This window comes from Stegodyphus dumicola, chromosome 5 (genome assembly GCF_044657685.1).
Source record: "Stegodyphus dumicola isolate Sdum_Otavi_A_Nest chromosome 5, ASM4465768v1".
In the NCBI taxonomy this organism is placed as follows: domain Eukaryota; kingdom Metazoa; phylum Arthropoda; class Arachnida; order Araneae; family Eresidae; genus Stegodyphus; species Stegodyphus dumicola.
Genome location: NC_140772.1, coordinates 234,116,978 through 234,144,844, shown reverse-complemented (window position 1 = coordinate 234,144,844; position 27,867 = coordinate 234,116,978). Strand labels below are relative to the sequence as shown.

General features: G+C 35.6%; 1 protein-coding gene across 1 annotated transcript; it reads right to left on the bottom strand.

The window, feature by feature from the left end:
- Positions 1-7: 7 nt before the first annotated feature.
- Positions 8-27,859, bottom strand: LOC118185108 (uncharacterized). The gene is made up of 3 exons (XM_035354912.2): positions 27,705-27,859; positions 10,644-11,660; positions 8-2,392 (listed from the first exon to the last, which is right to left on the bottom strand). The coding sequence occupies exons 1-3, from the start codon at positions 27,720-27,722 to the stop codon at positions 2,192-2,194; spliced, it is 1,236 nt and encodes a 411-aa protein (XP_035210803.1). The 5' UTR covers positions 27,723-27,859; the 3' UTR covers positions 8-2,191.
- Positions 27,860-27,867: the final 8 nt, after the last annotated feature.

Here is a 27,867-nt window from a genome sequence, read left to right as displayed (position 1 = left end):
GAAAGCACACAATATTAGAATTTCTTTATTTTGTTAAAAATTATTTACAAAAATAAAATTTCTTTTCAAATAATAGACATTTCGGATGCATAAAAACTGCGAATTTTAAGTACCTATAGCCGTGTTTAAGTAACTGTTACAGATACTTATTTTGCTTCGATTATTCAGTGAAATCTTTCATTTCTTAATTCTTCTGCGAGCTTCTAGGAAGTTATTTTTTGCAGCCAAGCTCGCAAATAAACACCTTGCTTTTCCTCGTCTTTTCCTTTCTTTTTTTAACTTTCCTATAATAGAACAGTTACTAGAACGCCTGATTGGCAGTTACTGAAGCTCATCTCCGAACGGAGTTAAAAAGTCACTTATGCGTTAAAACACTTTCATTTGACTTTTTCTTCACACTGGAAATCTGAAGGCTGTGTTTCTGTGTATTGGTCAGCACAGTTGGTATAAAACAACGATGTAGAAAGCAAGAGCAGTTAACCGTAGTGAATTAAACCATCATCTATATTTTGTAAATTCCTTTTTTAAGAGCGTTCCAAAATTTGCTTTTTAACCATTTTGACGCTTAGAGGCATGCTAAATTCCCGATGTCGTTTCGGGAATCCACTCTCGAGCAATAAAAGAGACTTTTTTTAAACATATATATATGTTCTGCATATTATCGTAGTTAAAAACGTAAAGAAATTGAAAATAGAGCGTTTCTAGAAAACTTATTGAACAGTAGGAACATTTTAGAAAATGTGCTTAGACTTTCTCGCAAATATCTCTGAAGAATCTCTTTATGTAAAGTTGAATCCAGTTCTACAGATGATCAAGTTCCTCACACTTATGATGCTCTTACTTTACATAATTTATTGTTGAGGATTCCTATAACAGCAGGCATGTCATTGCTTACTTGGAAATCACTGAAACAAAAAATGAAGGTGTCATCTCAATTTATGTCAAAGTACTCGTTTTTGATATATATCATCTGACAGTTGGTTGCATGTGCGGCGTTTAACGTACAAGCATGCAAGCACGGCTTGCATATTTTGTAAGTGCAAGGGCTTGGCTTCTAGAATGGATCAATGGGCTTCCAGTAATATTTATGTCATTTTACATGATCTTTGCCGATCTTAAAGGAAGACGGTTTGAAAAGGTTTGCCATGCAATTTCCTGTACAAAATAATTAAAGTATTGCGGATGTCTTGTTGAAATTAGTGTGAAGTTCGATTAAATACGAGCATAATTTAATATGTAAATAGTAGAAGTCTTAGAAATTTTTATTGCAGTCTATATGAAAACGTTGTTCTGTAATAATAGTCAATGTGGAATTTTATTTAAAGCGAATTTTCCTAATTCGCATTCCTACACATTTAGTGTGTTAAGTTTCGCATTAATAACTGTTCACTCTTAAATGTATTGTCTGCACAAGAAATGCTCTTCAAAGAGAATGAAGTAATCTCATTCACAACAAATACTTTTAATTTACTCATAAATAATTTTTAATGTTTACAATAGGTATAATCAAATTATTCACGATATATTTTTTAATCTTACACTTTCAAAATCAAAGGAATTCAAGCTTTAAGATAAGAAAATACTAGATTCATTGTAGCCCTTCCAGTTATTCTCAACTCAATGAAAAACTGTATACTTAAATTCTCTTAATCCTAAGGAGTTAGTAAACGCATAATATTCGAGGCTAACTGTATTTTGAGTCATTTTCTCGATATAAAGAGCGATAATATGCCGCGAACGTTACTCCGAATATCAATGCGGGATAAGTTTGACGAAAGTGACATGACTGGCGATTTAATAAACTCATAAAATGAAAGCGCTACGAGATTTTTTACTAAAATGGTAGCAGCATTTATACGCCATATATATATAACTGCGAAACAAATACAAAATAAAACGTAAACAATAACATGCGGTCATATCCACAGTTTCAAATATTCAGCGTCACAGGAGCAATAGAAGCTCATTGGTCCATTTTTGAAATCCCTCCCTCAGTGGCTATACTGATGTGCACTTGTGAATTGTGCGCACGGCTTAGCCAGTGCTTATGAAAAACGCGAAAATAGTTGAAGACGATAATGTAAGCTTTCGTGGTCAAAGCACGAGGATGTAACTATCCACGAAATTGATGAACAGGGTACTTCGCGATGCACTCAGGTTTTAGTGATTATTTGTCGTATAAGTTCTTTTTCTAGCTCTCATTAAACGTTGTTCTGAAACCGTGCTTGGGATGGGATTCGTAATTCACGACTTGTTTTTTTCCAAGCGCATCCACGTAGCTGTAAGATCCTCGCACAATACCGTCAGGGCCACGCTCCTCATAGCGAGCCATCGGATTATTCTCATCTCCAGTATTGTAGCCGAACTTGTACGAATGAGGCCCACTTGTCCCCTGAAAATAAAAATTATGTCTCTTTCAGAATTATACAAATTTAGATAGATTTTAATTTTGTACATATATAAACAAGGTATTTCAAGAAAGCAAATATAGTTTTTATGACAATAGAACGTTGATAGCAGTATATTACAAACTATCTTTGTTATCGCACAAGTGTACATTAGCACTTGAAGGTTCAACGGAAATTTCAGTCCAGATGTTATCAGTAATTTTGCATGCGTGCTATCTGCAATCAGTTTCGTGCACACTCTACATAGCAAAGCTGACATTGCTGTTGTTGTGATTTATCTCACTTGTCTGACAGTAACAACAGAACAAGCCCAAGAAATTCATCGTGGTAAGGAAAGCAAGATTGCGCCTGTCGTTCGCAAGCTCCATTCAAGTGACAGTATAACTTCGTTCAGTTCCGCCTCAATTTTGAAGCACAGCACCCTGGGGAGACGGTCCGAGGGTGTCCTACCCCTCTTTCTCTACCATCAACATCTCGAGAGAACTTTCGGCTCGCCGTATGGGCGGCTGCTGACATTACTTCAGCAATGAAGGCAGTAATTGTAAAATTTAACTTCACTTTGGCTAGTAACGAATGATCTTAAAATTTTGACAAGTACGGCTTAAAGTTTCTAGCAAAATTGCTCGAAGACGGCTACTAAAAAAGTTTCATTTTTCACTTTCGAAAGCTTGATTTGTTTCTTTGCCTTATCATTGTAGAGACATTGGGAATTTTTGGAAGCAAGAGAGATTGAAAAATATGTGAACGCCTTCGCCGGGAATCGAACCATGGACCTCTGGAATACCGGCCCAGCGTGCAGAACAACTACACCAAGAAGGAATGCTAGGAAGGCGGTAAAAATACCTTATATACTCCCCCTTTTAAAGAGCGATGGTTTTTTTTTTTTTTTTTTTTTTTTTAAGGGGACCCAAATTCGCCAAATTCTGAGTGGGGAGAAATCTTCATCCACCACCTTTTTAGTTCGGGCGCCTCTGTAGAGACATTAGAATTTTTTTGGAACCAGGCAAGATGAAAAATGAGCAATCGCTTTCGCCGGGAATCGAACCACGGACCACTGGAATACCGGCCCAGCCTGCAGAACCACTACACTACGAAGGCACGCTAGGAAGGCGGGAGAAATACCTTATATCATACTCACTTAAATTCTCTACTCTTTTGCATAGCCCCTTGCGAAACGTATCTATATGAATTATTATGTATTTCTTTACGATGGAGAAATTCTCAACTCATTGCATATTTTATTTCAGGAAATGATGGTAAAATCGAGGGTACTGCATTTAAGGATTTGTTAATACAGTTTGATGAAGCTTTGACAAATTAACAAGCTTTCGTACTTGCCTAATCCTTTGTTACATAAAGAATACTTTATTAAAAATACTTGGGTTTTAAATTCTTTCAGCGAAAAGTTTTTACTTCTTTATACCTCAGAATTCCTAAGTTCTACACCCTACGTTTGACTCATAACAACAGTGTACTAAGGAACTTTGCTGCGCGAATACTTTATAATATTTTCATTCATGTAATTTCTAATTCTTTCAATATTTTTCTGACTAAAGGTAAAGTTCTTTTCTGTGAGAGGTATAGACGTGGCTGTAGTGCGTTGAATAGTCGACAATATACCGTTGGGGTGGTTCGGGCCTGGCGAACAATCATCCTATCTTGCCTCGCATTTTTGATCCTTGGCCTTTCAGAGCCTTCATTCACTTCGTCGGCAGTTTCCTTGTAGCAACCATTGCTGCCAACATCTTTGAACAGCAGCGTCTGTACGCTGCAGGTGGCGGCCTATTGCTCGGTATGACCACCCAGCTTCACGCAACCCTACAATGCGACCACGTTCGAAGTCGTTTAATTGTCTGTAAGGTCTTCGATATCATCATAATGGCATCGTTAGTTGCTTCTTCACGGAATTACAATGGAAGCAACAAAAAAAGATAAATTTTCCGCCTCTTTATTGGTTTTATACTTTGCGAATTACGCGCTATGATCGCAAGTCCTGTTCATTTGCCTTGAAACTTTGATCATTTGCATGTTCGATCAAAGATGTTTTTGCATACCAAATTTCGTCACGATCGCAAAAGTCCTTGGTGCTTCGAATTTTTTACAAAAGAGTGTATTTGCGTTGAATAAATACTCTGTTTTAAGCAAGGTATCGTGAAGGATTTAGCAGCTGAGTGTACCTAATGTCTCCGGAAGACAGAGCTCATCTGAGATTAAGCTTTATCTATTATTATTAATGAGAAATTCTTTCTTGAAAATCCCATTAGGTATTGAGAAATTATTCTATGCTCAAATAATTTGCTTGGATAACTGAGTACATATGGAGCGAGAAATTTCGTCATGAAAAAATGGTAAGATTTTAGTCACTACTTCGACGCAAAATATTCATGTATATGAAATAAAACCTAAAGATAAATCTTGCGATTTGGGAAATACCTTGAAAGTTAACAATAGCAAAAGAATGCGTGAAAAATACACTCTACTTATGGAATAAATTTTTTCGAATACGGAAAAACAAAATTTATTGAAGAAGGAAAGAAATTTAATTTCGTAGGGAAAAAGTATCGTTTTAAAGTCAGTGAGTTTAGTAAAAATGCTTTGCCTGAAAGAAAAATTGGCTAAAGTTCTATTAAATGAAATCTGATTTTAATTTATAAATTGATGTAAGAAACGTCCGTAGTAGAGTCTTTCTAAAATTTTTGTATCGATATGTTACGTTACGCTACCATGTCACCCACTGCCCTGGACAGGCGTTGCCACTGCGTAAAACATGAAGCCTTTATTTTGTACGCGAGCTCTCGTATATTCCAATTTTCAGTGTTTTGCTATTTGGCAAAAAAAATGAGAAATTTTTTTAAATATTTTCCCCCTCCATTCTGCATGCCTTCGCGGTGTAACGGTTAGCACACTCGGCGCGTATTCGAGAGGTCCAGGTTCGAGCCCCGGCTCATTTTTCAGGTTGCTCATTTTTCATGTGTCCCGCATATAAAAAAAAGCTAATGTCTGTACACTCTTTCAAATTAAAGTGTGTAACTGCTTAAAAATCTGAGTGATTTAAAAGAAATATACTCACATCTAAATAATTAAAGTAGTTATTTTATTTCTTAATGAAACTAATTGATATAATTTGAAATCAATGTACCCTTACAGTATGTTCACTTGATTAATGATGCGAACATTTGAAGCATTAGTTTAATTAATAAACACATTTTCTGGCAATATAGATTTCATGCCTGGCACAAAATTGTTTGCTTTTCCATCCTTTGGTCTATTTTCCATAGTAAGTATTAGAAACTTAGTTTGCAGATGCCTTTAGCCTAACCCAGTATTCTGTTAACTCAGGATTTCATTGACCTAGCTTCCCACTAACGACCAAGGTAAAATGACGATTACAAAGAACTTACGATATGATCGATTTGCAACAATTATTGCAGCACCAGAACGGCCACTTGCAATTTGCGTTAGAATAAGAACTTTAGCAACCGGTTTGTAAGCGTTATATTCAGTTCAGAAGTGAATACATCTGCACATTTGAATACTATGATGAGTGAAACAGAGCACAGCATTTGTGCTTTGTAGTTTCAAACTCAGCCTACTATTAAATCGGTTCGTGTAAATTATCATCGTATAAAAGAGTAAAAAGTTAAATAAGCATTGAAAATAACGTGTGGAAAACTCTGCAGTCATGATGTTTAACTTGCGTGTTCTGGTCTTAATGGGAATAAGGGAAACGGATTTATTAGAGCATGAATTCGGACGTTTAAGATACCATCTTCAGTTTCTCAGAATGCTCTAGCTTAGTTTTTGATGTTGTTCTCTACCCATGGGTTGGCAATGAAAAGCTTTGAGAAACTGAATTTAAGGAAGATTATTTTGTTCGAACTAAACATTCATTTTTTTACCTTTTCATCTTTGGTCAACCTACGTATCTTTAAATAGAATCTGAGAACAAAATAACTGTAATTTTCCTTCTGAGGTGTTAAATTCGGAAACAATGAATCAGCAGCTAGTTTAGTATGAGAAATATGGTTTTTAAAATTTTGCTTTCAATTATCTGGAATCTGTCTGTGCAAATCAGCAGTGATAATACTGAAATCTAAGCAGTAGAAACAAACTGATGCATCTTTAAACACGCATCTTCGGCCATTTTTTGTCGAACTACGTAAGTACATCCAAACTAACACTTCAAATTAGAAATAATGCTTCAGAATCCAGGTCATTATGTTGAGACATTAGGTATTTTTTTTAGAGCAGGCAAGATGAAAAATTAGCAACGCCTTCGCCGGGAATCGAACCACGGACCTTGGAATACCGGCCCAGTGTGCAGACCACCATACCACGAAGGCACGCCAAGAAGGTGGGAGAAATACCTTATATACTCCCCCTTTTAAAGGGCGACTGGGGCTTTTACAGGACGCAGTCGCCAAATCCTGGGTGGGGAGAAATCATCATCCACCACCCTTTTAGTTCGGGAGCCACTGTAGAGACATTAGGTATATTTTGGAGGCTAGAGAGATGAAACGTTAGCAACGCCTTCGCTGGGAATCGAACCACGGATCTGTGGAATACCGGCCCAGCGTGCAGAACCTCTACATCACGAAGGCACGCTAGGAAGGCGGGAGTAATACCTTATATACTCCCCCATTTTTAAAAGGGCGACTGGGGTTTGTAGGGGACTCAGTCGCCAAATCCTGGGTGGGGAGAATCATCATCCACCACTCTTTCAATTCGGGGGCCAATATAGAGACATTAGGATATTTTCGAAGCCATAGAGATGAAAAATGAGTTATCGCCTTCGCCGGGAATCGAACCACAGACCTCTGGAAAACCGGCCCTGTGTGCAGACCACCACACCACGAAGCCACGCCAAGAAGGTGGGAGAAATACCTTATAATTATATCAGACGATTCTTGTAAGTGTATAGACACCTGGAAATGGCAGAAATCACTAGCATACTTGGACAACAAATGCAAACTAGAGTGATAAAGGACAATTAGGATACCACTTGTAGTGCTCTAATTTGATAACTTAAAAGAGAGGAGACTGTTATCAAAATCAGTATTTCAAATATACTTCTTAAAATTTTATCATATTGTAAGTTATTTAAATTTAAGACTAACATATTTAAATAACTTACAATTCACAGTCGACTCGTCACATAAGGACTTTTCAGAGATTATCGAAAACAAGAGCTGTACCAAATGGCTTGTGGAACATCGATCGGAATAACTTTTTATCGGTCGTTAAACCAAAACCCATTTTATTTCTTGTGAGCTCTACTGTTAATATTTACCCAAGAATTAAAGTCGGAGATGGAACCTTTTAGAATAGAATAAATAATTTCACTCCGATAGATGAGAAAATGACCTGAAACTTGAAATTCTGGAGAATCGGTGCGATTTTGTAACTAATAGGCAGGAATGATAAGGTTATGAATGTTAATTTTAGCAATTTTAGAACATAATGTCTTCTATGGTTACAAGAGGAAACATTTTAAAGGCTTCATCAGTGACCATCGGAGAAATTCTCTGTCAATGGCAATCAATTTCAAGTAACTGATTTCCTGAGAAAGCAACGATTCGAAAGAACAAACTTTGAGAACGCGATGTGCGTAAGAGTAATTAGAAGCCATTTTTTGTTTAACAAAGGGACGTAATTTAGTGTAGGATGTCAAACAAATTGGTTTATGATAAACAGTAGTGCTGAAATCAACTTCTTTTTGTATACTGCTATCCGCTTTTATAGAAAATGTCCCGACTGTTGCATATGTAAGGATATTAGCCACAATATATAAAAGAGGTTAGGTTCTGTCATTTATATTCTCTTCTAGTTATCTAAATATCCATTTATTACTCTAATGCTACTTTTGAAAGAAATATTCCGCGAGAAAATAAAACTGGAATGCTCAAGTAGCCAGAAACTAAATGTTCTAGATGTCTTGCAAATTATACAGCTCTAGAGTTCCTATAACTATCATGTTAATATTCTTGGTTTTGGTTTGGTTTTATGAGATTACAGCAAAGTATCGAGAGCAATCTGCCTAAGAAGAGGAAGGCCTTCGTGAAAGACTTTCTAAGGGAAACTTGCTCGTATACATCTTACACATGGGAAAAATCACGAAAACACCCTTGCAACCAGCCCGTTCGCGAGATTCGAACCTCGGACGAACTACCAATGTTCCGCGACTTTTACCCACTCGGCCGCCAGTAGGCCCTGGTGATATTCTTAATATATTATATACTCGAACCAATTTATAGTATACTCATGTCCATAAATTAAGGATAATTCGGAGTCAAGCGGAAATCGAACTCTAAAATAAATATATCACCTGTAAAATCACTACATACATCTTCAAGAATCATATGCAAATTTCAGGAAGTAACCAGATGACACCGATGGTACGTCACAATGACGAGAGTGTAAGAGAGTGATATATAAGGAATACAGGCCAAGAAGTAAAATTGATCGCAGGCGCTTTATAAGCATTTCAGTGCAATAACCGAATAGTTATGACACAAAGGACGCATTTGGATGATTTTTTACGTGATAAAATTATCGGCCGTCTGGAATGTGAGCGTACCCAACGAGAGGTATCAGACGAACTTGAAACTGACCAGAGTGTCATCTCCAGGCTTTGGGAACGATTCCAAGATGATGGTAATGTGAGTAGACGTTACAGCACAGGTCGCCCCAGAGTTACAACGCTGAATGAGGACCGGTATTTGGCAGTTACTGCCAAAAGAAAAAGGCGGAGCACAGCCTCAGACCTGTCTCGTCAGCTCTCTTCAGCCACTGGTACGACAATTTCAAGGCAGACCGTGTACAGACGCTTAGAGCAGATTGGTCTATATGCTCGTAGACCTGTCAGATGCGTTCCACTTAATGCAACTCACTGTTGCTTGCGGTTAGCCTGGAGTAGAGAGCATGCATTGTGGACACCGCAACAGTGGGCTTGTGTGATGTTTTCCGACGAGTCCAGGTTTAGCTTGCTGTCTGATTCTCGCCGGACTTTGATATGGAGAGCTCCAGGTACCCGTTACCCCCAAGAAAACATCATTAAACGACACCGTTACGATGGTGCAGGAGTGCTCGTTTGGGGTGGAATTATTCTGGGTTCCAGAACTGACCTGCATGTTCAAATTGGAACCTTGACAGACCAAATCTATCGGGACGTCATTCTGGAACAACATGTACGTTTGTTTCGGGGCGCCATGGGCGCACAATTTTTGTTTATGGATGACAACGCCCGTCCTCACCGTGCAAACATCGTAAGCGAATGCCTTCAATCGGAGGATATCACCCGTATGGACTGGCCAGCATTCTCACCGGACTTGAATCCAGTAACGCACGTGTGGGACATGCTTGGCCGACGAGTTGCAGCCCGTCAACCTCCTCCTACACGTCTACCGGAACTTCGGAGAGCATTGCTTTTTGAGTAAATATAAAAATTTGTAATATCCGCCAACATCAGATCGATAATTTGATACTCAGCATGCCTAGGCGTTGTACGGACTGTATTGCATCGTCTGGGAGACATACAATGTATTAACAATTATACCAACCATGTAATATTGGGTTTCTGTAAATAGTTGTTTTTTTTTGTTTTTTTTTTTTTTTAATTTGGTCCAGGGAGAAAAAATCGCTAATTTTTTTAATAATATCAAACATACAGCATCTTTTTTTGCTCTTTACCTTTTGTTTAATAAATAAGCTTTACAAATAAGTCAAATTTGTTTTGCTTCTAACTCTTCCTTTGCCTGATTTTGCATCATCCTTAATTTATGTACATGAGTGTATTAGAATGTTTGAACTCAATTTTCTAAAATATCAAACTTTTTTTCTTTCCAAGATTTCCTTAAAACGGGTTCCCGGCCCTTTCTCGTCACAATTTCTTTTTTTTTTTTTTTTTTTTTTTTCTTAAGCTTGCATTACGCTCAATTATGTAAAACACATCATTTGAGTGACAGAAAAATATAAAACTTTTATTTTGAGTTACCTATCTTATAAACTAACTTTTTGTAACTGTATTTATAGAGAAGCTTGTTTTGTTTAAAGTATTGCAATAAAGCTGGAGAGTTCGAGTTTGGTCAATTATTCTACAAAATATTCATTCTTTTGCAAATTTCTAGTTCCTCCACTACGAAACTAGTGAAATAGCTCTAATTATTATTTCCTTTTAAGCATTCTGTATTCAATAAAGGTATTAAGCCTACTTTTTTAAATTAAAGTTGTACGTACTTGTTCGTGGAATTGCTCTCTTGTAGCTTTTCCGTAACCTTTAGGGAAGGATGGAACGTCAGCTTGAACAGAATATTGAGCAAAGTCTCTGCTTTCTTTCACCAATGGTTTTGGCCTCCTCTTTGTAAACTTGGTTCCGTCATGTGTGTATGTCTGGCGTACGTATGATTCTGCAGGTCTCTTCGAAGAATGTTTTTTCTCGTATCTGCGCCTTTGGACCTGAGGAGCTGGCTTGGGCGAATGAGGATAAGGGGAAATATTGTGGTGTTCTGAATTCTCAACCGATGTGATATCGTCTATTGGAATCGGACGTGGTCTTGGGTGATATCTCCTGCTTCGTGACGCCCTTCTTGCTGGAGGATCTTGCAAAGATTCAGTTCTCAGAGGCAGAGTTAATTGTGGGATATATCTGGAAGAGGATGCTTGATAGGAATCTTCCCTGGTTTGATGGTTGTAAGACTGGGATTCAGCATTGCCATTCTTTTGGGGATAATAGTCATCATAATCTGACAATTTAGACTTACTCCTCTGATTCGAAGATTCTTCAGCAACATAGTGTTCTTCTTCTGCATCTGTATTGCCTATTTTTTCTTCGGATTCATCTTCCTTGTCATTTCGAAGAGGAGAAATATAGAAAGAACTCTTAGATTTTTTCCCCAAATTATCGTAATAATCATCACGTTTTCTTTTTGCCGATGACTCTGAAGAGAACAGTGCATCATTTTCTTCGAAATCATTGTATTTATTAGATTCGTTGGAATCCTGATCGGTCCACCTATCTTCATTTCTTCTAGAATTAGAAAAATTAAAGTCTGATTCATCGCTTCGGAACTCAGCTTTCGTTTCATCAGATTCAGAACTCGAAGAATCATCATAATCGCTGTCGTCATCCGATTTTCGAATTGCAAATATATCTTCCGAGGAATCGAATTTAGTTGCAGCAGGAAGACGGGAAAGTTCGACGTATTCCATTGGATACATTGCATTAGCAGCATGCGCTGCCAAAGAAAGCAGTATCTGAAAGTAAACATATGAAAATAATTATGAGAAGCGATGCAATAAAAACACATTGAAGAAATAATAACATCCGTTTAAAATTCATAAGTTCAAAATTCTGCTGTCTATGCACCGCTTATAGATTGGAGTGGATAATTTGGAGAATTTTGTCTGATGTTATTGTCATTGAGATGTTGTTATTTTAAAGTCTGCGCAGACTTTAAAATGACAACATCTGCGTCAAAAATGCTGGAAAGCGGAGGTATATTATTTTATTTCCTAAGGAATGATTTAGATTATTCAACGTTGAGTTGATTTTAAAGAGTTCTTGGACTAAATAGATTTGTTATTGTGGCTAATCTCACTTGTCTGATCTAATCGGAACAAGAACACGGATTTTATTGTTGCAAGGAGGGCAAGACTGTCTTTGTCATTGGGATGAGTTAAACACCGTACAGGTGATAGTACGACTTTACCCAGCTCCGCCCCAAGGAGAATACCTCTGAGGATGTGTCCAAGGGTCTCTTACCTCTATTTCCCCGCCATCAAACCAGTCGAGAGAACTTTCGATTTAGCCTATATTTTGAGAGCCTCCATAGCGCACAGATACTATGCATTTAAAAGCATTCATTCCTTAGGGATTCCAACCCGGGCTCATCGGTACGCCAGTCAGCGTGATTCAACATTACACCGTCTGGGGGAATCTAAATAAATTTAAACTATAGACTAGAACTAGAAGAGAAACACGCTAATGTGACAATCAAAATCGTAAAAACAACCTGTATTTAGCGTAGATATAATGAAACACTCATTTTAACACAATTTAAACTGTATTTATTAGGCGTATTTTTATTTCCAAAAGTTCTGGCAATGTTGATATATTTCAACGGTTATCATGATCCACTAACAACCTTGAATTTCCGTAAAATTAGAAAGCAGTTAACTAAACACGGCCTGATAGTCCTATATTTCCTAAATGCTCGGTTGTTATACTGTTTGAGATATAACTCATTGCCAATACAGATTCAATGAATTAACAGTTTAATGATAAAAAAGTAAGCAGTAACCAGAGCCGGATTTAGACTTGATAAGGCCCTATACTATTTGAGATATGGGGCCCTATATATATCCAGATATTATATGTCAGTCCCAAATATGGTTTTCGGATACCTAGATGGTTTTTGGGTGGGGCCCTAAGGTATCTTATATGTAAGTTCCTTGGTATCTTATATGTAAGTTCCACCACACCACGAAGGCAATCTTATACCTTGGGTATCTTATATGTAAGTTCTGCACTGGAAGTAACACAGATGAAAAAAGGTTTTTTTGCAAGTGAAAATATAGTGGTTATTGTCTGCATTTTTTTCAGATTTTTTGTTTTCTCACATTTGTTGCTTGTAGTATTGAAACACTTGCTGTTGGTTCCAAATAACTTAGCTAGGTTAAATACAAGAACTATAAGATGTTATGTAGGCTTTGAGAGCTATCACCACAAAAATACCTGAGCGATAAACAAACTGGACAGAATTAAATCACGTTATGTTAATTCTATGATCCGTGTGAAACACGTTTTTGGATACTTTGACATTATTACGGTATAAGATATTTCTCTTTTCCTAGCGTGCATTCGTGGTGTAGTGGTCTGCACGCTGGGCCGGTATTCCAGAGGTCCGTGGTTCGAATTCCGGAGAAAGCGTTGCTAATTTTTCATCTTGCCTGCTTCCAAAAAATACCTAAAGTCTTTACAATGGGTGTATTTGAAGGTGAATGATTTGCAGGTGTTGCTGATGTCCGTGATGGGATACACGAAATATTACGGGATATTTACAGCAGTGGTGACTTGGAAATTCTTATGCGAATCGCACAGGCAACTGTACAGCTGGATAAACGTCAGTTTACAAACTGTTAACGGGTCTGTCATTAGCGCAAAGCACTACGGCTGAAATCTGACGTGCTCTATCATCCATCATAAAAGTAACTACAGCATTGAACCGATTATTACAAGAGCAGCAGGAAATAGTTACTTTGAAAGACAGCTATTCTACGTTTGGCTTGATGTCGAAGCCATGAGCCAGAATTGGAATCAGAAATGAAGTGCTTCTGTCTTCAGAAATCGATTTCCTTTTTTAAAAATGTTTAATAGTGAGGAATTCAAGTCAATCACTGTTTTACATTTCTAAAAATATAAAATTCCTGCCCTATAATGTTGAGTTTTTCCATCTCGTTTCTGTATCCCCTTTTTAATTTTTTCGCTTCTATATTTAAATAAGCGCGTCGATAAAAAATGATTTATCTAGCTCCATTTTTCAAGAATAGAAAATATAGCGCCATTCTAGCGTTCTTATGTCTTTTTTCCAATGTAACTCCGCATCTATCATGACATCAATTGCAAGCAAATAAAGGATGCTTAGCAAAATAAATATAACATACTTTTTTAAACTAGCATAGGTAGCGAATTTTATTATTTAGCATTCCAAATCGTAGCCATATTTTATTAAATGTATTCAAGGGGGGCGCACAGACAGAAATGTTGTTTCATGTTCTCATTAAATCAAATTTTGTTTATTCATCCCTGATATCTTCTCTTGTTCCAGAAGTACTGATTTAAGTGGAAGTTGGAATCTTTCGTATTCACGGAAGGAAAAAGCTCGAAAAAGCATCGAAATTTAGTGCAGTTTTTTTAGGTGCGTTTCCTCTAGATGCGATACAAAAGCCTTTTTTACTATATGTTTTCAGAAATGTTAGGAACGCTCTAGATATAAGGCAATGTACTGTAATATACGAGTGTCCTCTTCCAACATGCCTTCTTGGTTTCACGATTACCACACTCGGCGAGTATTCGAGAGATCCAGGTTCGAGTCTCGGCGAAGGCATTGCACATTTTTCACGTTTCCTTCTTCAAAGTAATCTAATGATTCTGCATAGAAATGTATGGCCTCCACTGGCTGTTACTGCATAAGGCACTAGACGACGATTTTGTACATTTTAGATAAAAACACGAGCATTACCGGGAGCATTTTGAATACATTAGTATAACTTAAATATTCTGAAAATTGCAGGGGTGTTTAAGACATACATCTCCTTTTTGATTCAAATTCTCTCGATTTTTTATAACTTGTTTCTTATCGAATTAGAATCGAATCTAAAACTATAAATTATAACGTCTTGCTATCGGATGAGTCCAATTTAGTTTACTAAATTCTAAATGAATACCTATTTTTAAATGAAATACTGAATAATTAGGCAATCGAATAAAACCTTAAAGTTTTTTTAATTATTTACCCAAATACTTTCATACTCTGATTTTTCAGAAAACAATGAATTCCTTGTAGCCACTTTGTTAAATTTTGAATAATGTAAGAGTTTTTAAATTAGTTGTTGAATATGAAATGGATCGCATACATTAAAAGTGTTTTATAGCAATGTTTAGCCTTATTTGTGATTTACCACGACCCCGATATAGGTATTCCCTCTGAAGGGGAAAGATGATGGAGAGAAAGATTTCTTAACGAAAATAATAAAATAATAAAATAATGACGTAATGGTAAACAAATCTATATTTACTTGGGGGGCTGGCTAAACAGGGGATAGACTTATAACAATTAATAAGGATAGACTTAAGAGCAGGACAAACACACATAGCTCAAGCTTATGCTGAAGTCGATATTATTCCCTTAGACTCGGTCTACGCTACCCTCTGTACCATCTAGAGCGGCTTAGTATGACAAGCAAAGAACTTGAGTTACACAACAATGCTTTTAAGCTATTCATCAATAATATTTATTTTAATGCATATTCCCTTCAAAAATTTAATAGTGGTATATTTAAAAAACATTCTTAAATCTTCATAAATCTCATTGCATAAATACATTATCCGACATTATATTTTCTATGAATTTATAACTTTCATGTCTTCTTGATCTATGCTGAACGAACTTGATCTATGCTGTAAAGCGACTCATCGCTGAGTTCAAGTAGGTAACGACAAAGTCCAGAGAAGGGTTAAAATATCCTTTATTCACTCAAAGAAATATTTACAGACGGCCCCTTTTCGGGCTTACAGGGAAGCCTCCACTCGGGCTTCAGATCAAGTTAAGAAAAATCTAATACAAAACTAAGCTGACTTAGTCGAAGCCTCAGTAAAGCATGTTTAAACTTAACTGTTAGAAACTTAAAATAACCTATACAAATTTGATATCTCACATGAAGATGCAAAATTAATGCAAAACTAAAATAATGGATTTTTACATCATTGCAGCTAAGAGGGAACAACATCATGTCATAACGGTTTAAGATGCATAGATCAAGAACAGATGAAAGTTACTGAAGATGTTTCAGTTGTTCAAGATGTTTTATTGACTGATCTTCAAGAAGTTTTACTGAAGTATTCATAAACATTGAGAAATCGGGGAAAATAAGAAATTTTTCGTTATGATTAGTTAATATTCTAATGGATTATTAGCTTTAAACTTATCTTTTTGTAATTTCCATAAACATAAAAATCAAAATTTATATTACAGAATTCCATTTATTTACATTAAACGATTGGAGCCATTTTGGATAATCTATGGGTACTGTTTTCGCAGTCGTCTGAAAGGTTAACTGATAAAGGCCAAGTACACGAAAGGTATCTGCGTAAGAGGACACTGCTTTTGTAGAGCACTTCCTCTTACTAGTGGAGTGCAAACTAGCTCATATTCCTACCTCAAACTAGCTCATATTCCTGTTACACATCAGGATAAAAAAAGTACGCATGCAACCAGCTCGACCACCTGATTTAAAATTAGCTCAAACTACCAGAGTTCAGCAGTCTTACCCCACTCGCTTAAGGATGGGAATTCGGTGTTAACGAAGGTTTTGTTTCACATTATGAAATGCATTTTCATTATTCATATAAAAGTGACTTTTTCATTATCTTTGGTAGTATCACGATAACGGTGACCGGAAAAATACCCACAGGAAAAATGCTCACAGAATAATGCTCACAGGTATAAAAGCTCACAGGAAAAAAGCCCGCAAGGAAATATGCTCACATAGAATAAAGCTCACATAGAAATATGCTCAAACTGAAAAAAAGCTCACATGAAATATGTTCACATGGACAAATGCTCACATTAACCTTTTCAGTGGCGGTAAACAAAAGCATGAAAACTGCAGTAAAATTTTGCATGCACTGTAATATTTTATACCTCTGCCCCTGTACGACATATTTTTCCTGTAACTGCCAATAATTAAATTTTGTTTCTTTACTCTATTTTTGCATACTTTTGATGTGTATCGATAGAAATTGATGTTTGAATGTAGTTATTCAAGTTTGATTTTAAATATGTAGTTATTCAAATATAAAATTTTAGAAATAAAATTGTGTGAGCATATTTCTAACTCGACTAAACGTTCCCTGCCCTCAATTTTTTTCTGGTTCATAAAATTTTGAAAGAAATTCCTAACCTTTACAAATAATTTTTTAATTTGAAAATTACGTTTACTTATCCTTTTATATTTATTTAGATATTTTAATACGTATGTTTGGAAAGGTTATGGCAGTTACCTGAACTAATTAGAGTGAATTCATTTCGGAAAATACTTTTTTATGGGGCCGTAGATAATGAAAACTCTTCTTATTAGTTAAAAGGATAGAGGAAATCATATAACATTCTTCGGGGGAGTTCGTGTTAAGGGATATTCACTGTTCGTGTTATTTAAAAAAAATGAACGATCGTTCAATTTTTTCGCAATACTTCCAAAAATCTATTCTGCTTAATCATGGAGGTAGCGTCCACGAAGACTTTCGAATTGACTGTTTTACTTCCTTGTACGAAGTAAAAAGGAAGTATTGTAATCACGAAAAGTTTCAGGCAGCATATTTCAACAAAAATATCCATTTTGACCGCTATCGAATGTAATTTAACGATGTTTTTGCGTGATATCTGTAGGTAAGGACAGAATAAAATACTCTTTTCCTTCAAAAAAATTATAAAACTGCTTTAAAATTAATTCTGAAGAGAATTTTTCGGGGCGTCTGTACGAACGTATGTACGTACGTGCGTACGTACGAACGTACGTACGTACATATCTCGCAAAACTCAAAAACGAGTAGCCTCAGAACGTTGAAATTTTGTATATAGGACTGCTATAACATGTAGATGTGCACCTCATATTTTGGTTGCAATCGGCCGCACCAAACGTATATAAATATATTTATATATATATCCACTCTGTTACCCGGCTTAGTGATCTCAGTTTCTTTACTCTTATATGTTTTTAAATTGTACATTTTTTGCTTTAAAAATTATTGTATTATGTTGTTTTTATCTTCCGGTTAAGGTTTTTATGCCTTTAGTAAATCTGTATGCAATATTTTGAGAATTATCAACAATTTTAAAGTTGTCTAAGTGCCGCTAAGCCTTTTTTATATGGCGGCCATTGATGTTTACATTTGAAACAAAGACTAGTGGATTTGTTGCCAATCTAGAGAAACTCAGCTTCGCAACAACAAAGATAACGCATTCATTTATTATTGCCAATTGAATCATGCTTAATTCTTTCTGGAATTTTTTCGAGGAAATAAGTGTTTAAGATTTACTTCGTAATTTTTAATATAGATATTTTGAGTTTTTATGGATTTTTGCCTTCTCGCGAAATGAGAACTTAATTAATTAAATGTGAAATACTCAATCGTCTGTGAAAAACTGTTTCTTTTTTGTTTTGTTTGCTTAATTTCTTTTATACATCATTCTAGCTTTTATATAGTATTTGAATAGAACACGTAGCAACGATTAGATAATTCTATTCTTTAAATGATATAAATTTTGTGCATTATGAGTTATAATATGAACGAAATATATAAGTTCCGTTATATGATTATTATATAAGGTAACTGTCATATAATTATTAATACTGTTAAGTGAATCTAGCGCCAGAGTGTCGCTATGGTAAACAAATACTAGAGTGAATTTTAAAGAATGCATTTATTCTATTGTGGTTTATGCGCTGTCGTCGAAGTAGATTTAATTCAATCCAATAAGTTAAAATGAAATGCAAGCAAAAATGCGTATAATTTAATATTCCGTACAAGGAAGTCATGTGGTGTACACATCAGATTTTTTATTTTTAATTCTATGATGCTCTGTTTTCGTTACAAAATATCCATTTACTTCGAAAAAGAAGATGACGAGTAAAAGCTCCTTTACAGAAATAGGACTTGTGTGCTTTCGGACTACCGATCCTATGCTATTTTTCTCTATCATTTCGGTTAACGACATAGTACCGAAATTGTAATGCACGGAACCTTGGAGTTCCGCCTATCTACTCTAGGTCTCCCTCGAGTAAAAATCAACTTTCTGGATTCTGACTATCGATTTTAAATTTTGTTCCAGAATATTCAAAGATTATGAGAATCGTAAAACTAAATGCTTAAATAATTAAATAACGTATTTTATCTTTTTTATTATTTTTAACTAAAAAAAAATATGGAGTAGGTTTGTTTTCATAAGTAAATTCATAACGTAACAAAAATTTGCTTTTCCATTTCTGCATGAAGGACTGATTTCTTAGCCCAAAGAGCGTTAGCCCAGAAGAGTTATTAATTTCGTTTTGGCATTTTGTGTCGATTTAATTTCTGCGTTGATTCACTTTTCAAACTGTTTCCACCGAATATTAGAGCCCTGTATTACATTTAAAGAAAGTAAATAATGAAAAATCTGCATAAATGTATCTATGTTTCTCGCATTGTGATAAAACAATGGTACCTAGAGCCATCCAGTTTTGAATAACGCAATCCTTCACCGAAATATGTGCATCTGAAAGTCCTAATTTGGAATTTGTTTTATTACCTATTTCCTATTTTGTAAAGCATTTATGAGTTTTTGATTAAGAAACTCAACGATTTCAAAGCGAACAATGGCAGCACTGTACGGAAAAAACCTTTTTATTTTCAGTGCGCGAAACTGTGTTTAGTTTAATTTACGAGTATGCTGCAACCCTCCTGGCCGATAATAATTAGCCTCATGGTTAACGCAGCACACCCGAAACAGACAAACAACAACAAAAACAAAAACAAAAAAAGTTAAAATATTAAAATACAGATTAAACAGATTAACACAGATTGCGTATCCTCAAAAATATACTCACACAATAAAAAATAAAGAAAATCATAAGCATAATCGGTTAGAAAACAAAAAATAGTAAGACGACACATAAACTCGTAAAAAAAAGAAAAACTAAGTATTTAATGTCCTATTCCTATGATAGTCTTGTTTTCATTCACAATCCTCAGAAATTCTGTTACATAGCTATTCAAGTATTTTCTTTTTTCAATTACATTCTGTTCATTTATTTTTCCAAATCTCGTCCTCACACTCTCGGTCAGTTTACATTCTTCCATAAAATGAGCTGCATTTCCGTACTTACCACAAGCCAAGCATTGATCATTGCCCTGGAGATTAAAACGTTTTAAATAAGCCGGGAATCTACCATGATCCGTGATAACTTGAATAGTATCTATATTATTAAATAGATCCATTTTTCTTTTTATGGTCAAAATCCTCAAGTAACCCTTATTTTTATTTGAACCATTCCATTCCCGAATCCATTTCTCAATTATACTTGCTTTCATTTTTCTCATGGTAATTCTTCTGGAATCCTTAATAGCGTCATAAATATCACCCTCTCCCAGAGCAGCCACTTTAGCTAGCATATCCGCCCTCTCATCCCCGGTAACACTAATATGTGCCTTGACCCAATGAAAATATATACCATTTTTCTCTCTTATTTCGTTCTTATTCGCTCCCCCAACCGACGCTCGCAGCTGTGTAGACTGCAGTTTCACGTGCTCCCGCTTGTATGGTTGTAAGTGTCGTTTAAAAACAAAAGTCGATTTCAATTGCATAGCACAAGTTTCAGCAACATACCGCGAACACAGTGCTGCAAATCTTTAGTTTCTACGACCATTATTTCAGCAAATACTTAGTTTTTACTGTTCTCGTGAAACGCGGCCGATATTCCTTTGTTTGTGAAAGTGGTTAAGCGAAGTGCCAAGGATCACAAGTTATTTATAAAACTCTTCCTGTGTAATAGTGCTGCCGTCTATAAAATTAATTGAACTTTTTGATTAATTCACATTTCCAGGATACCTATGGATGCCATTTGATGTTATTATTTCAAGCAATTAAGGAAGTACAGCTCATTAAAATTGTGCCATATTCAGCTCAATTAATGCAAGTTTTTCCTGGATTATAACTTATTTACAAGACTATCAACGCTGAAATCGTACTCAAGAGCTCTTCGTCAAATAGTGGCAGACCAAGAACTTACTCTAGCGAAGCACGAAGGTACAATTTCGGAACTGAGAGAGCAACTGTCTCTTCAGCGTTCAAATACTACAGTTATCTCTGAAGTGAAGGAACATTTGCAGCAACAACAACACGAAGTTAAAAAATTATTCGAAACAAAGTTTCTAGAACAAACCCCAAATTCCTACGCCGTTGCTGCCGCCAAAAGCATTTCTTTGAAACAGACTCCAAAAAATCAATTCAGAGATCATATTCTACTCCTGAAACCTAAAGATTCAGAGAGAACACCTGAAGATATCAGACACCAACTAAGTTCGACACTTAATCCACAAAAACTGGGTATTCATATCAATAATATTCGTACTACTAGGTCTAATAAGCTTTTAATCGGTGTCGAAAAGAAAGCAGACTTAGAACACTTACACCGCTCAATCGTTGAAAATTCACAACTACAAGCCTCCGTAACTGTTCGTACTTCAAAACCCAAAAGTACCAAACTCATAGTGTTTAATGTACCATCTTCAGTGGCTGCTGAAGATATCAAATCGGCTTTTCTGAAAATTACATCAAATAAGAATCTTGATATTTCGTGTTCTCCAGTTCACCGATCTGAAAATAGAAATAATTGGATTGTAGAAATTTCTTCAGATTCTAGTGACTGTTTTACTTCGTCAAGAGTCTTCATTGGATTCAACTCGTGTTCCTTCCGTCCCTACATTTCACTTCCCCGTTGCGTTCATTGCCAGGGTCTTGGACATAATAGTCGAAGCTGTCAAAATCCTCCCTGCTGTTCCATCTGCGCAAAACAACATTCCCATAGAGAGTGTACCTCAAACGTAAAACTCTGTGTAAATTGTGTGCTAAGTAACCAAGAAACTGGTTCTTCGTTACCAACTGATCACGGTGCTCATGAAGGAACATGCCAGACGTACAGGAGTAAGCTCAACAAATTATTGTACCCGGACAAAGCCACAACCTCACATGTTGCCATCATCCATAACTAATAATTCTTCAGTTGATATTAACATGCAAGAGCGCAATTTAAAGAATAACGCTTCAACTCAAGATTATAACGTGGACAGTGATGTACAAAATAATCTACCCCCAACCTTGCTAAAAAACTCGATTCCATTTTCTTCAATTCGTTTTCTCCAAATCAACTTACAAAGAGCAAAAACGGCTTCTGATCATCTAGCAGAATTCTTAACTCATAACCATAAAGACTTTGTTTTAATCCAAGAACCCTATTGTATTGAAGGGAAAGTAAGTAGCATTCCAACGTCTTGGAATGTCTTTCAATATTCTCCTCAGTCGCCCAATCAACATCCCAGAGCAGCTATCATCAGTTTTAATCATAGCTGGCACCCAATTCTAATTACAGCCAAAAGAGACCTAGTTACAATCAGTCTTAACAGTTCCAACTCTCAACTTCTTATTTCAAGTATTTATGCATCTCCCTCCGAGGATATTTCTCCTTTGCTTCATGATTTAGAATCCATCTTGTTTTCCTTCCGAAGTCCACACATAATTTGTGGAGATTTCAACTCACACAACCAGCTTTGGGGCTACAATTCCACAAGTCCAAGAGGAAGGTCCCTTGAGGAATTCTTCAATTCGCATAATCTTGTCATTCATAACCAAGCCTCGGATTTACCTTCTTTCGAAACAATGTATGGGAGAGGGTGGCCAGATCTCGTAGTTACTTCCCATCACCTAATTAATTCGATTTCAAATCGCAAAATTGAAGAAAACAACTCTCACTCAGATCATAAATATATTACTTTTGAAATGAAAGAGAACTCAGAATCAGTTTTAATGAAACGTTTTAAAATTACTAAAAAGAAAGAAAAGAACTTTATTAAGCAAATTCAACAATTCGCATTTCCAATGACTTCTTCCTTCCAACTAAGTGCAACAAAAGAAGATCTAAATAAAGCTACAGAAGATTTTATAAAAAAAATCCAAGAAATATGTGAAAATACCTTTCCAATACGATCTGCAAAACCTTACTTTCATATAAATTGGTGGACTAAAGAGTTACGCGCTCAAAAGCATAAGGCGAGAGCATTGAAATGGAAAATGAAATCGATTACTGACGATGAATTAAGACACCAAGCCTGGCTCAAATTCAAAAAAGAAAATGCAAACTACAAAAAGATGATTCTCGAATCTAAATTAAAAAGCTGGCACAAATATTGTTCAAACAATAAAGAAATTTATGGCACCTTATACAAGATCGCCAGTAGTAAAATATTTAAACCGTCACAAATCCAACTTCCCTCAAATTTGCTTTCAAGTTCTGCTGAAATTCAGGATGCCACTCTCTCAACCCTAAATGAGATTCTTGACTCTGTCTTTCTAAAAGATGATCCAGCTGAAGATTCGCCTACTCAAACCAGAATCCGTAACTGCGATGACATTCCACAAACAGACAACGATATTCCGTTCTCAAAACAAGAAATAAAGCAAATAATTAAAAACCTAACTTTAAAAAAGGCACCAGGCCCAGATGGCATCGATAACCACATTATAAAATTAATCCATCAAGCCCATCCTGACATAATCTGTAGTTTTTGCAATCGATGTATAGAACTCTCTACCTTTCCTGATTGCCTGAAAATTGGTAATATAATACTCTCCAATAAGAAGAATAAAAGCTCCGATGAACCTAAATCTTATCGCCCGATAAATCTTCTCCCAGCCCTGGGAAAAGTTTTGGAAAGATGTCTTATTGGTCGTCTAAAATTTCATGTTTACAGCAAAAACTTAATAAGCAATAACCAGTTTGGATTTCGAAGCCTACTTTCAACAAGCCATACAATTAATGCAGCTCTTGAACAAGTCAGAAACAATAAAATCAACCAACTTCATTCTGCAATAATATGTCTCGACTTAAAATCAGCTTTTGATTCTTTATGGTGGCCAGCAGTTTTACAAGCGCTGCGTTCTTTTAAGTGCCCTCAAAATTTATTTCTAATTATTCAAGATTACTTCAGAAACAAAAAAAGTATGATTCTTTACAACAACACTGAAATTGTGCGTAATCAAGTCCGAGGATGTCCTCAGGGGTCTTGCATGAGTGCAGATCTCTGGAATATCAGCTTCAACAACATCATTGCCTATCCATGGCCAGATCACTCAAAAATTGTAGCTTTTGCAGATGATGTAGCTTTTATTACAAGTGGCCGTACCAGAGACATTTTACAGAATAATTGCAATGAAACACTCCAGTTATTTAACCAACTTTGCAAAATTCAAAAACTACAAATTTCACATAGTAAGTCCCAAGTCTTAGTGATCCATAAACCAGGACAAAATATAACTAAAGCTTTAGCTCTAAAAATTGACAATCAAAAGATCAAATCTGTGAACACAATCAAGTACCTCGGTTTAACAATCGACAAGAAATTCTCCTGGATTCCTCATCTACAAAATATTAAACTTCGTACAACATCAATAGCTAACTGCCTACGACGTATGCATGGATATAACTGGGGCTTAAATCCGCATATAACACGTATTCTTCTAAAAACAGTCATCTCAAAAATGGTAAATTACGGAGCCGGAATTTGGGCACAACCAATGACAGTAAGAAAGATTAAATGTTTAAATTCAATTCAAAGGCCTTTTACTCTTTGCATTACTCGGGCGTATCGCACAACTTCAAATATAGCACTTGATACTCTAGCTGGTACTCTTCCGTTATCAATCAGTGCAGAAATGGAATGCACCTGTACGAAAGTTCTCCAACTTAACCAAGCCGCAGAATTCAACAACCAAACCTTTTGGCCATCCAATTATGAAAAGAAAATTAACCCCAATCTTATTCATCCAGCGCTTCACTTCAGCAAAATAATATTCACCACGTCTGAAGAAAATTCAAGTTCATCTCCAATTGCTTATACTGATGGATCAAAAATTGAAGGAAAAGTTGGTTCCGCAATCTTTTTTCAAATTACCCCCTCAAATATCATCAAATGGAAAGGCCATCTCCATAATAATAATAGTGTTTTCCAAGCGGAATTGTCAGCTATAAAAGCAGCGATTGAAATAGCCATTCTCAAAAATCTCAACGAATTTAGCATAAAATCTGACTCCCAAGCAGCTATTGTAGCTATTAAAAATCCCTTACCTTCCTCTCCATTGATATCCGACATAAATTCTCTTCTTGGAAAAATCCCATACTACAAAATTCAAATCTCATGGATCAAAGGACATAGTGGCCATTTTGGTAATCATCAGGCAGATGAATTAGCCAAAGAAGCAGCTATTAATCAAGATGGTACTGAAATCATCATTCCGTGGCCTCGCTCGAATTTCAAGTACCAACTAAAACAACTTGCTTCAAAATCTTGGCAAGATTTGTGGAACAATGCTCCACAGGGAAGACACACATATAACTTGATGCCCAATGTAAGCTTAGCGTCTCTGAACTCGAATCCTTCCCTAAATTACTTTATAACAGGACATGGACCCTTCCCCACATATTTCTACGCAAGAAATTTGGCAAACTCTGACATCTGCATATGTGGGGAACAGGGAACTCCTGATCACTACGTTTTCTCATGCCCCTTAACTGAGGATATTCACATAAAATTCCCAAGAATTGACCTCCTGGCATTCCAAAGATTTTTAATTAAAGATAAACATCAATATCCAAAGTTTCAGAAAATTATGCAACGACTCTCTTCCTACGGCCTAGATCTCTGTCAAGTGTAAATCCACATACAGTTTAAACTTGGTGAACTTTTACATGCTGTAATTATGGACAAAATGGATCCGCTCGTGAACTGAACTTTATAAACTGCAATAAACCAATATATCTGAAATAACCCATGGACACCCACCTCTTTAGCATTATTATAACAATTCATTTAACATTGTGTTGCCAGTACTAATTATAATTATCTCATTATGTTTATTTGTTTATTAATTATGTTTATCTCCTATTTTTGTTGCACCAAATCAGATGTTCAATTTATCTTGTGAATCTCAAATTGTATTCCTACTATTTTGTAATCTACTTATGCCCTACACCATTATTTTTAATAAATACTGGATGCGGGGCGTACTGTGGAATTGCACGATGTACCATAATAGGCAAACTTTAGACCTTTTGAAAAGCTTCAGTTTATGCAAATTCTTATAAAACTTGCAATTACCCCCCCCCTTTTTTTTTTCTTTTTTTTTTTTTTTTTTTTTTTTTTTTCTCAAAGAGTTAGTATGGGAAGGCATTACCAGTTGACCTATGGTACATCGCTGGTGTCCCCCATACTTTTACCTTTACCTCTCTTATTTCGTTATAAATTTTTTTTTATATAAAAAAGAAGTCTATTGCTTGGTTCCGGATTAACTGTGTATCGGAAATTCTGTGCGCGAAACTGTGTATCGGAAATTCTAAAAATATGCTCATTCTTAAATTTTTTTGCGATGTTGCTGTTGAGCTGAATTTTATGGTTTAGGGAGAAGAACATGATATTTAATAAAGGTAACACAAAAAAAAACTTTAAAAAACGACCCTTTGAGCGTAATGTAAAATCTGAAAACTTTGAGAATTTTTTTTTTTAATATTTATTTTTCAGAAGGTGGCAGAGGGTTCCAAAAACAAGGTGTAATGTTACAGATTCCTTGAATGCACAGAGTTTGAAAACTACTGGATTCATGGATTCCTGTAGTTATTAAAATAAGTTTGGACCATTCTTGATATATAAACTTTCATCCTATACTAAGCATTACATTAAAAATCAAATTCGTTTTAAATTCCTTTCTACTTTAAGGTCACAAGTATGGCAACCGTTACACCGTTTGCACCTTCAGCCAAACTTTCCCTTCCGTGGTAATCCAAGCAAGGGCGAGTGTTGGCAGACCAGGTATTCAATACCGAAATCCTATTACGAAGTCACAATTTTGCTTAGCAATATGCATAGGAAAACAAGAGTGTAACAAATTTTACGGTGATATTTAACATTAAGAAAAGGTTAGTGGTCAGTTCATAGTTAATAGTCATTTGAGTAATTTAAAATGTTCACATTCAATAGCTATCATATTGTCGGTAGTTTATAGCAGTGTATAGTTCTTATAAATTCGTATGATCAATAATATATATGGTCATATACTATACTAGTGTACACCTCATATAGTAAATAATCAAATATTATAATATTATTCAATTATAATATTATTCAGTAATCACATACTCTAGTAATATTAATTTATTTCTACCACTCATTCATTCAATTTTAAATCAGAGGTAACAATAATTAGAAAAATATTTAATTTTGTTAAATCTCCTCTGCGCATTTTGTGTTGCTCTTTTAAATGAATAAATATTTAAAATATTTACATAAAGCCGACAGTGCATTTAAAGTATGAGAAGTTCTATTTTATGCATATTTTTAAGCAAAAGACATATTTTACATAGAATATTTTTATCATTAATGTGTCTTTCGTATAACAGAAAATCTAATCTAATCGTAGAATTTTATTTGATAGAATTGGTAATTTTTTATTTTCATAGACCGTGATAAATCCATAGCTTCTCTGTCACACGAAGTATAGAGTTATATAGCCTCTGGTTGCACAACACTTCGGAAACAAAATGTGCATTGGCAACGCAAAAGGATAAATATTCTAAAAGAGTAAAATTAAATGTTCCTAAAAATAGTAGCAATTTTTTAATAGACAAAGAACTTTCCAAATCAGTGAATGGACCATACGAAAGTAATAACAATAAAAAAAACCATTACCAATAAGGGAATTGCACAAATTTACTTACCAAGCTACCGAAACCCATATTCGTTATTTGGTATTCCTTATCTTTCTCCGGGAATGTGAATCAAACGATAGCCTCCCGTAGAAGAAGCAAAGAATTGAAAAAAGGTCCGGCTTTATGCTCTCCTGGTTATTGGCTCTGCTTTCTAAATATAGGCCACGGCGTG